Below are 10568 nucleotides of genomic sequence, written 5' to 3' on the forward strand. Positions count from 1 at the left end.
CCCCCCCCCCCAGCTAATATGATGACATGTCTATTGTCTATCTCAAAGAACACCTAAAACTCCATATATAGGTAACAAGGGGTAATTAACTCATAAAAATATAATTTTATTATAAAATTATTAAGTGTAATTTCATGCTGTATTATAAAGTAAAAAAGGAAAACTATTGTGAAACAAATATGTAAAGGACGGAATGATGCTTCAGTTTTTAATTTATTGTACAGTTGCTTCAGTTTCACTCATCATTAAGAAAAGACTTTTTTGGGGGTATTTATTCAGCATTTTGCATTTGATTTTGTATTTTCAGACTTTTTTCTCTGTTTAGGCAGTAAACCCATGGCTATATTTGAGCTGTTAGAGTATATAGTAAACCAGCCACCTCCTAGGCTACCCTCTAGAGTCTTCTCATGTGAAATGAGGGATTTTGTAGATATCTGCTTAAAGAAGGTATGCTAGATTGATTAACTGGTTAATGGATTGATTAACTGGTTGATGGATTAATTAACTGGTTGATGGATTGATCAAATAATGACTTGATTGATGGATTTATAACTTTGTTGATAGTTTAATAACTTGATTGATGAATTGATAACTTGATTGATGAATTGATTACTTGATTGATGGATTTACAACTTGATTGATGGATTTACAACTTGATTGATGGATGTGTCTGAAAATTGAAATCCTATAAGTTTGGTTCCTGGAAGTGAACCCTTGTTAGCGTGGTTCCCGGAAATAAGTTGCTTAATATCCAAATCCGGATCCGTTGGATGTCCATCATTTTGGCTTTCTGGAACTGGATTCAAGGAACAAAATATTAACAAAAACTGTTGAAACTTGTGCTCTCAAGCCGCGTTACACAAATATAATTTTTAAATAATGACAGTTTATAAAAATCTTGCATCAAGTGTCGTCACAAAATTAAGCAAAAAAAGAAAACTTAATGTGTAATGATTTTCATCCTTAAAAAACAGTAACTCTTAAATTCATGTAAATGACCTGGACCTGGATCCGGATTCATTTGTAGGGCGGATCCACCGTCAAAATTAAATAGATTCTAAGCTTTGCTTTGAAGTGAACCCGTGTATTAGTGCGTTTCCTGTTAGTGAACCCGTATTTGTGTGATTGCTGGACGTTAACTCATACCTGTGGGATTCATGGACGTGACCCCGTATTACTGTATTTTGATTTTAAAGATGAAAATATTTTTGGGAGTGAAACACAATAAAAATGGATTGATGGATTGATAGATCGATGGATTTTGGATGGTTAGACTGATGGGCTGATGGATTGATGGAGGATTGATGGATTGATGGATTGATGGATAGGTGAATTGATGGATAGGTGAATTGATGGATTGATGTAGGATCGATGGATTGATAAATTGATGGATTGATGGGTTGATGGATTGATGAGTGTTGATTGGTTGACGGATTAATTTACTAGAACCCCGGTGAGAGACCAGACCTGGCAACTTTGATGTCCCATCCCTGGTTAAGAGGACTAGAACAGGTTAGAAAATAAGCATCAACGTTTCGGTAAAATTTCGATCTGGTCTCCTTATAACTGCTGAATGTTTTTTTTGGGACCTTAGCTTTTGTCTACTTTTCATAAAGGAAAAACATGGATATCTAATTCATACTTTAGACAATAGACATAGCGATTTAGAGAATGTGGGGCTTCTTCAAATTAAATGAACAGTCCCTTTAACATCTTGTCTCTCCTAGTCTGATATTCTTAATTATTTAGGATATCATCTTCTCTCCTAGTCTGATATTCTTAATTATTTAGGATATCATCTTCTCTCCTAGTCTGATATTCTTAATTATTTAGGATATCATCTTCTCTCCTAGTCTGATATTCTTAATTATTTTGGATATCATCTGCTTCTCCTAGTCTGATATTCTTTATTATTTAGGATATCATCTGTCTCTCCTAGTCTGATATTCTTAATTATTTTGGATATCATCTGTTTCTCCTAGTCTGATATTCTTAGCTATTTAGTATATCTTCTTTCTTAGTCTGATTGTTTATTATTCAGGATATCATCTCTACTAGTCTGATTGTTTGTTTTATTTAGGAAATTAGGATGTCTTTCTTAGACTGATTTTTTTGTTTTAACTAGGAACTTGTTTCTCATAGTCTGATTATTTTAAATCTAGAATCTTGTCTCGTCTCTCCTAAACTTATTTTTTTATAACTGGAAACTTGTCTTGTCTCTCTTAGTCTGATATTTTTATATTTAGGATGATACGGATGTGGCGGGCTGGGTTCAAGAAATTATCAGACTACCCCTTCCTGAACCTCTTCAAATATAATTCTTATACAGTATTCAATGAATATTGTTCATTCCTCATTCCTTAGTACACAGTAACCTTGTTCATCCCCTATTCCTTAGTACATAAGCTTACCAAGCGTCCTCATTCATCCCTTATTCATTAGTACGTTAGCTTATCCAGCAAAATTTTTATTCTTATCCAGTAACTTTATTCATCCTTCATTCCTTAGTACATCAGCATATCCAGTAAATTTATTCATCCTTCATTCCTTAGTACATCAGCTTATCCAGTAATTTTATTCATCCCTCATTCCTTAGTACATTAGCATATCCAGTAATCTTATTCTCCCCTTATTCCTTATCCCTAATGCTCATGACAGTAGGTTTTTCATAAGCTATGAATTCGCAATGTCATTCCGCAGAAACTTTTGCTTTTTGACTATATTTTCATCAAGGTTGTTAAATAAGGTTGCTAATGCTTACTCTAAATGCACTCCCATGTATATTTAACTGTCCATTGCTAAGGAGACGACATTTCCCGTACATAGGAGCGCATCTAGAGTCAGCAACTTTAATAAACCTTGATTTTTAGGCAGTAACTTATGATACGTAATTTAAACAATTAATTTAAATATATAAATTGTGTACTGTGTTTGAAGTCAATATTCCACATTTCACAATCATGTTATAAATGTATTTTAAGAATTGCATTTTTAGTTCATAGAATCAGTAGCCAAATAATTACTTTTCTTAATCTAGATTGGTATGTTTGTTATTTTTATCATTCATATACTGAGATTAGAAATGTATTGTGTTACGGTTTACCCTGTGTTAAGCTTTTATTAGCCGATTTTTCATAATTTAAAATCTTTTTATGTCAATTTTTATTTTTCTCCTTGTATTGTTCATGCACCGTCTTATTATGTTCTTGTACTGTTGATAAACTGTTCAGTGTTCCTTTACTAATCTTGTACTATTCTTGTACTATGCATGAATGCTTCATGTACTGCTGAGTAGCCGTACAAGTCCTTATTATCAGTGATTTTATAAAAAATATCCTATTTATTTAAAATATTATGTACTACTGTAAGTTTAAAAATTTTAATATTTTAAAGGGTTTATGCATTTTTCAAATGAAGGAAAGATAAAAGGAAGGAGAACAGTTAAAAATTTGTATCCGATAATGTACATTTGATGGAAAGGACTGTAAATTCCGAAAATGTACATTTGATGGAAAGGACTGTAAAGTCCGATAATGTACATTTGATGGAAGGGGGGGGGGGAGATTTATTTTTTCTAATAGTGTCGCATAGTCAAAAAAAATGTACCTTAGATTATTTAATAATTTCAAGTTATTGTTGATTTTGTAAATAATAACACACATTTAAATATAAAGTACAATAACTTAAAGATTATAGTTAAAAGGAAGGGGTTTAATAACTTAGAATAAATTTTTATTTACATAAGTATGTTCTAGCAAAGGATGTATTGTTAAGTAAGGGAGAGAAAGCTACTTGCTTTCTTTTAAGAATAGCCGGGGCGGATGTACGCTAATTTATTTTATTCTTTAAATATATAAATAGATATATATCTATTCTGTTTAGTCCGATAATGTACATTTGATGAAAGGGACTGTAAAGTCCGATAATGTCGTTTTACTATTCTGGGCAACAATGTTGAAGTTATTATTGTTTTTCTAGTTAAAAATTGATTATATTTTATTGCGGTTCTATATAAAAGTGAGTTACGGATTATATTCCTCGTTGTCAATTTGATAAAGGGTACAAGGTGCCGTTGTGAATTGGGCTTTAAAGTCTTTAAATGGAGGTTCACTGAAAATACGCCGACAGTCTATTTAAAGCACTGTACGCTATATTTTGATCCTTCTTTTTTCTTTAACTCTTTTAACGGAGAAGATTGATTGTTAATTTACGTTATTGTCTCTCGTTTCTTCTATGGCATTGTTCTTTGTAGGTATTGTTATCTTCTGTAACAGTATTTTCCTGATTCTTAAGGTTTAATTTTAGATCAACCAGTATTTAAATTTAATCAATTTCGAAATATATATGTTTTTAATCCAAATCTTAAATTTGTTTATATCTTCTAATTGTACATGTGTTATTTCTTATTTTGGTAAGTACGCATGTTTACATCCGTTTGCAGTACATGTATTTCAATAGGGTAAGGCAATTCTATAGATCTAGACATTTTTTACCAGAAAATTATTTTTATTTCTTTTCTTAATTCTCTATTTGTCCACTTGAAATTTGTATAATAAACCCAAAGCTACGGAAGTAAGATATTTTATAGTTTCGTTCCCCACACCCCCCATACCCTTTTTAGCATCCGCCTATACCCCCCATACCCTTTTTAGCATCCGCCTATACCCCCATACCCTTTTTAGCATCCGCCTATACCCCCTGGATATCATCTGCTTCTCCTAGTCTGATATTCTTTATTATTTAGGATATCATCTGTCTCTCCTAGTCTGATATTCTTAATTATTTTGGATATCATCTGTTTCTCCTAGTCTGATATTCTTAGCTATTTAGTATATCTTCTTTCTTAGTCTGATTGTTTATTATTCAGGATATCATCTCTACTAGTCTGATTGTTTGTTTTATTTAGGAAATTAGGATGTCTTTCTTAGACTGATTTTTTTGTTTTAACTAGGAACTTGTTTCTCATAGTCTGATTATTTTAAATCTAGAATCTTGTCTCGTCTCTCCTAAACTTATTTTTTTATAACTGGAAACTTGTCTTGTCTCTCTTAGTCTGATATTTTTATATTTAGGATGATACGGATGTGGCGGGCTGGGTTCAAGAAATTATCAGACTACCCCTTCCTGAACCTCTTCAAATATAATTCTTATACAGTATTCAATGAATATTGTTCATTCCTCATTCCTTAGTACACAGTAACCTTGTTCATCCCCTATTCCTTAGTACATAAGCTTACCAAGCGTCCTCATTCATCCCTTATTCATTAGTACGTTAGCTTATCCAGCAAAATTTTTATTCTTATCCAGTAACTTTATTCATCCTTCATTCCTTAGTACANATTTAAATTTAAATAGTAGGACCCAGTATATTTTTTTATTGATAAATTTTTATTTTGCTAAATCATATATTTCATTATAATATTGTCTTCTTTCCGTGTAAACGTTTATATTTTCATATAATTTTTTTTCAGGAATATGATTGGATAGTGAAAACACACTAGAATAAATATATAATCAAGATGCCCCCCAGAAAGCTTCCCCCTAAGCTAAATGTTAAAAGGTAAGTTATATTTTAACATTTAAATTTCAAATAAAAAGTTAAACGTTTAAATACAACAATGTGTCGTTTTATATTCACAACGGAACCAATGAAACCTGTGTCTGATTAAGTATGAAGTATTAATGATAATGAATTCAAAAACTGCTGATTTTCAATTGTGGTTTTACTAAGATCAGCTAAAGGTATCGTTGTGAATCGGGTATGAAAGTAAAGTGATACAATTATTTGCATAACTGTTAAATTAAATAATTTTGAACTTTTAATTTAAAAATAATTTGTTTCATTATTAATATTCAGTCATTTTTGAAAAGTTATATTTTTTTTAGCACGACCCCAGAGCCTCCTCCCAGTGTTCCAAGGGACCTTGAGACTCATACAAATATAACCATTGATAATCAAACCTTTGTTGTCGAAGCAGACGATCTAGAGGTGATCTGCGAGCTAGGTAATTTTTGGTTTGGAGTCCAACATAATTTAAAATTTTATTCTTACAAGTTAGCAATTAATAAGGCCTGAAAGGATAAAAAACCAAACTTTTCATTGAAGGACATTTAGCTTAAATACCCATATACTTTATCGATTGAAGATAATTTTTTTTGTTCAATTGAACAAATTCTTGTATATCAGGACTATCGTTAATTTGAACGTAAGTCCATGTAAACTTTATTCCAAAAAAATCGTTTGATCAATCGATCATTATTTCTATTGATTTGACACCTTTTGCACGGTGTAAAAAAAATCTTTTAGAACTTCAAATATCTTTATTTGTTTCTGAGGTCGAGGTGCTTACGGAGTAGTGGAGAAAATGCGACACAAGCAGACAGGAACTATACTCGCCGTGAAGGTAGGTGTCGACTGTCAAGAATTGGCGACTTACACTTAAAGACGACAGAGCTTAAAAGACGATAGGACATAGAGACATCAGACCCAAGGAAGTTGTTTTGTACTATATTTCTTATTTTTAAAAATAAAATTCTTTAGTGACATTTTTCAAAACAAATGAACCTTCCTGAAACTTCATTTTGGGTTAAGAATGGCACATTTACACAATAAATGATAACCGAACAGTGCTGCAGTCGGTGCTGCGGCTAGGACAATTACAGTTTTTTAGCTTGTCAGCAAAAAGTTAATGCATCTTATGAGAAAAGACACTTAATATCTAACGAGGGGAGGAAGGCAAAATGAACCTTGCCAATGAGTGGAGGAAGGCTATTGGCACCCGTCTGAGCTTTCTTCCCAATTATAATTTAATCATAAATGTTTTATTTTCCTAGAGAATAACTGCGACAGTGAATACAGTTGAGCAAAGACGACTTGTAATGGATCTTGATATTAGTATGCGTTCTTCAGGTTAGTTCTTGTTCCTTGTGTTTATCCAATTATTTATTATTTAATTGACTGATCCAACCACAGGTTTTTTACCTTCTTGGCTCCGTGAATCTTGTAAATATGTGAATCTCAGTATTAAGTGGCAGGAAAGAATATGGTCATCCATTTTTCTGAAAAGCTTTGACCTTATGTACCAAATATTCATTCAGACTTAAATTATATTGGAACTTGGTATTTTATGTAGATGGTCTGCTAGATGGAATTTTTATTTGGTTGGTCGATTGATTGATTGATTGATTGACTAATTAATTTATTGATTGATTAATTGGTTGATTTAGTAATTGATTGATTTAGTAATTGATTGATGGAGAAATTGGTTAATTGAGTAATTAATTGATTAATTGAGTAATTGGTTGATGGAGTAATTAATTGATTGATTTAGTAATTGATTAATGGAGTAATTGGTTGATGGAGTAATTAATTGATTGATTTAGTAATTGATTGATGTAGTAATTGTTTAATTGAGTAATTGATTGTACTTTAGACTGTGATTACACCGTACACTTCTACGGGGCAATGTTCCGTGAAGGTGATGTATGGATTTGTATGGAGGTTATGGACACCAGTGTAGACAAGTTCTATGCCCTGGCCTTCAAGAACAATCGTGTCATGCCCGAGACCATGTTGGTCCAGATAGCGTTCAGTGTTGTTAGTGCCTTGCACTACCTTCATACCAAGCTGAAAGTGATACACAGGGATGTGAAGCCCTCTAATATTCTAGTATCAGTGTCGGGTAAAGTGAAAATGTGTGACTTTGGTATATCCGGATACCTGGTAGATTCTGTCGCTAAGGAAACAATCAAATTATGGAATAAAGTTCTTATACATTTAAATTTAAATAGGGTATATATTTTGTGGACAAATTATCTTCACTCCCCAACCCCCTTTCTTGTTAAAACACCCCCCCCCCCCCACCACCTTCCTCCAAATATAACGAAGAATTTAGGGTTTTTGGGGGAAATAAAATGATTTTTTTGAGGAGTGAAAGATTTGTTAGTAGCATGTATCATAAACGGGTCAAAAATTGAAAATTTATGCCCATCCCTCCCCCCAAAAAATGTAAAAATACATTTACCTGAATTGAATTTTCTGTTACCCTCTTCTAGGTTGAATCAGGTATTGACGCTGGATAAGTCTTTTTTGATTCAAACCTACATTTTAATCACAATTTGGTTGTATCAGACTGTTGACGCTGGCTGTAAACCATACATGGCACCTGAAAGAATTGATCCCAGTGGAAACCCTTCTAATTACGATGTCAGGTAATTAACTCTGAGATTGGTATCTGTCCAAATGTCGGATGTCCGCTGCAATGAAGCATGCTCCGAAATCTTATGGAATATACTCAAAAGAAAAAGCAACTTAACTTTACACCATCAAAATATCTTCTAAAAGAATCATGGCAAATTAGAAAACCTTGTTTTGATTAATTAAATAACTTTTTGTTTTAAGATAGTTATAACAAACGATCCATAATTGTTTTAACTTTGAGCTGAAAAATTATTTTAAAAATTAAGATGGTTTCTCCAAGAGGATCTCAAATAATTTTTGTTCATGTTTTTCCATCAAAAATACGAGTTCATCATGGTTACTTGGACGACTTGGACGATGCTTGATATGACACTGTTGTGAATATGTCCTCTCTTTAAAGTTGATTGTTTTTAGATCGGATGTTTGGAGTTTTGGAATCTCCATGATTGAGATTGCTACGGGTCGATTTCCTTACCAGCTCTGGAAAACACCCTTCGAACAGTTAAGACAGGTAAAATATATGTTTTAATATTTAGGCGTATAATCAATTTGTGATGCATCCGAAAAAATTTCCAAAATGGCAGTGCTTAGGATCCATTGGATCCGCAAGATTTTGGCCTCCTGGATCCGGATCCACAAAAATATGCGGATCCACGGATCCGGATCAAAGGGGTAAATATCAATCAAAAACGGCAAAAAAAACTTTTTAACATTCAAAACCCAAATATGAACTTTTGAAAACAGAGAGATTATAAAAATTTCAATTCTGAATGGTTCATCAAGTTTTAGGATAAAAATAAGCGAAAAAAGAAAACAAAAAATTTGAATATTATTTTTTGTTAAAAAAAAATCAGTAAATCTTAAAGAACTGACCTGGATCCGAATCCGGATCCGGGTCCATTTTTCTCCAGTGCGGATCCAGGATCCGGATCCGCATCGAAATTAAATGGATCCTAAGCACTGCGAAATGGATTTATAAAAAATGCGGGAGAAATTGGGGTTTCACAATTTGAGATCCTGGTTTTCTCGTAAAATTTATATCTTAAGATTTGTTCTCTTCTAGTGGAGAAACGAAAAACGAACGAAATGGTAAAAAAGACAAAGAAGAAAAATAATAAATGTTTTTCTTTGGACTTTTAAATTATTTTTGTTTCCCAGGTTGTGATAGAACCTGCGCCGGAGTTGCCGAAAAACCAGTTTTCCCCACAGTTTGAGGATTTTATCTCTAAATGTTTGGTGAAGGAAGTGACGTCACGAGCCTCGTACACGGAGCTGCTGGCGCACCCCTTCCTCGCCACTATCCCCGACCAGGCCGACATGGCGGAGTTTGTGTCAGAGATTCTCCAACTACCCTCATAGGCAACACTTTATTCTAGCAAAACAAGCAATTGTCATTTGATTTTTGTTACCATTTTCAACACAATTTTCAGATCAAATTTGAGATATTTAGATGTTCATTTTCTAAATTATTAATTCCAGATATTTTAAAATTCATTAAAAAATAACGAACTTTATCATTTACTGTGATGACAAAGTCTTGCTAATCTAAATAAGAGGGGATAAATGGGCGTGTACGCGTAGGAAGGCATAAAATAATTTACATTTTTTCTTTAACATTTGCTTAAAGATTGTGAAACAAGTACACCCCTGTTATAAAATAGAAAATAAATAAAATAAAGAGGCAAGCTGGAACTTTAGAATGCTCAAGAACTTGTAGGAATGGAACGCACTTAAGCTATATTGGACAAATGTCTGGTTTGAACATGTTCCTAACGTTCCTGTTCCTTGTTCTTTAATCCATAATTAGAACAGCTGAGTCAATTAAAGGGATTGTCCACGTAATTATGAGTGGTCCAAGCGGCAGGAAGTTATTGTTTTATCTTCATTGTATTTTCTTGATGCCATTGCTATTTCAACTTGTATCAACCTGTATCCAGTTTTATCCAGTTTTATATCCGCTTCAGATAAGAAAATATTTATTTTATAGCCAACATGATTTGATTTATGACAGCTAATTGTAAAATTTAAAATTTTAAACTTTTAGATTCAAATTTTAATTATTAACGTTATTAATATTTTGTTACAACTTAATTATTTCAAAACGGGCATTTAGCTTCTTTAACTTTATCTTAATACTTCATAGTTTTCACAGTTCCAAAATTATTTTTTCTACTTTCCACGAATTTCAAAATTTGTTTAGCCAATTTTTTCGGTTTCTTTTACCTTCATATTAAACTTAAATGCAGTCAACTTTTTTTGTTAAATATTAACATTTCTATAATCATGATGACCAGGTTTACTGAAGAACCATTTAAGCTTCGACTTTCTTAATATTCTAAATAAATAATCACGCTTTACTTTATTTTTG

General features: G+C 32.4%; 2 protein-coding genes across 10 annotated transcripts in view; both read left to right on the top strand.

Moving 5' to 3' along the window:
* The window catches only part of LOC111714877 (dual specificity mitogen-activated protein kinase kinase 1), a 20038-nt gene extending 16488 nt beyond the window's left edge, over positions 1 to 3550 (top strand). Inside the window, exons 10-14 of one of the 8 annotated variants that reach the window (XR_002768109.1) lie at positions 326 to 447; positions 1447 to 1512; positions 2247 to 2397; positions 2674 to 2746; positions 2871 to 3550. Coding sequence is in view for 1 of the 8 variants with exons in the window: in XM_023490089.1 (XP_023345857.1) it covers positions 326 to 447; positions 1447 to 1512; positions 2247 to 2318 (260 nt within the window). In the remaining 7 variants the exon portion in view is untranslated. The other 7 variants (XR_002768110.1, XR_002768105.1, XR_002768107.1 and 4 more) reach the window with 7 other exon arrangements.
* A 1898-nt stretch (positions 3551 to 5448) lies between these two features.
* LOC111714880 (dual specificity mitogen-activated protein kinase kinase 3) lies at positions 5449 to 10557 on the top strand. Of its 2 annotated transcripts, none has more exons than XM_023490093.1 (9): positions 5449 to 5560; positions 5887 to 6005; positions 6337 to 6404; positions 6835 to 6910; positions 7434 to 7741; positions 8132 to 8211; positions 8615 to 8711; positions 9359 to 9559; positions 9880 to 10557. In XM_023490093.1, the coding sequence occupies exons 1-8, from the start codon at positions 5520 to 5522 to the stop codon at positions 9557 to 9559; spliced, it is 990 nt and encodes a 329-aa protein (XP_023345861.1). In that variant the 5' UTR covers positions 5449 to 5519; the 3' UTR covers positions 9880 to 10557. The 2 variants fall into 2 exon arrangements, with proteins under 2 accessions (XP_023345861.1, XP_023345860.1); XM_023490092.1 differs by having other exon boundaries at positions 9899 to 10557.
* Positions 10558 to 10568: the final 11 nt, after the last annotated feature.

Source organism: Eurytemora carolleeae, unplaced genomic scaffold, assembly GCF_000591075.1.
Source record: "Eurytemora carolleeae unplaced genomic scaffold, Eaff_2.0 scaffold1502, whole genome shotgun sequence".
NCBI classification, from domain to species: domain Eukaryota; kingdom Metazoa; phylum Arthropoda; class Copepoda; order Calanoida; family Temoridae; genus Eurytemora; species Eurytemora carolleeae.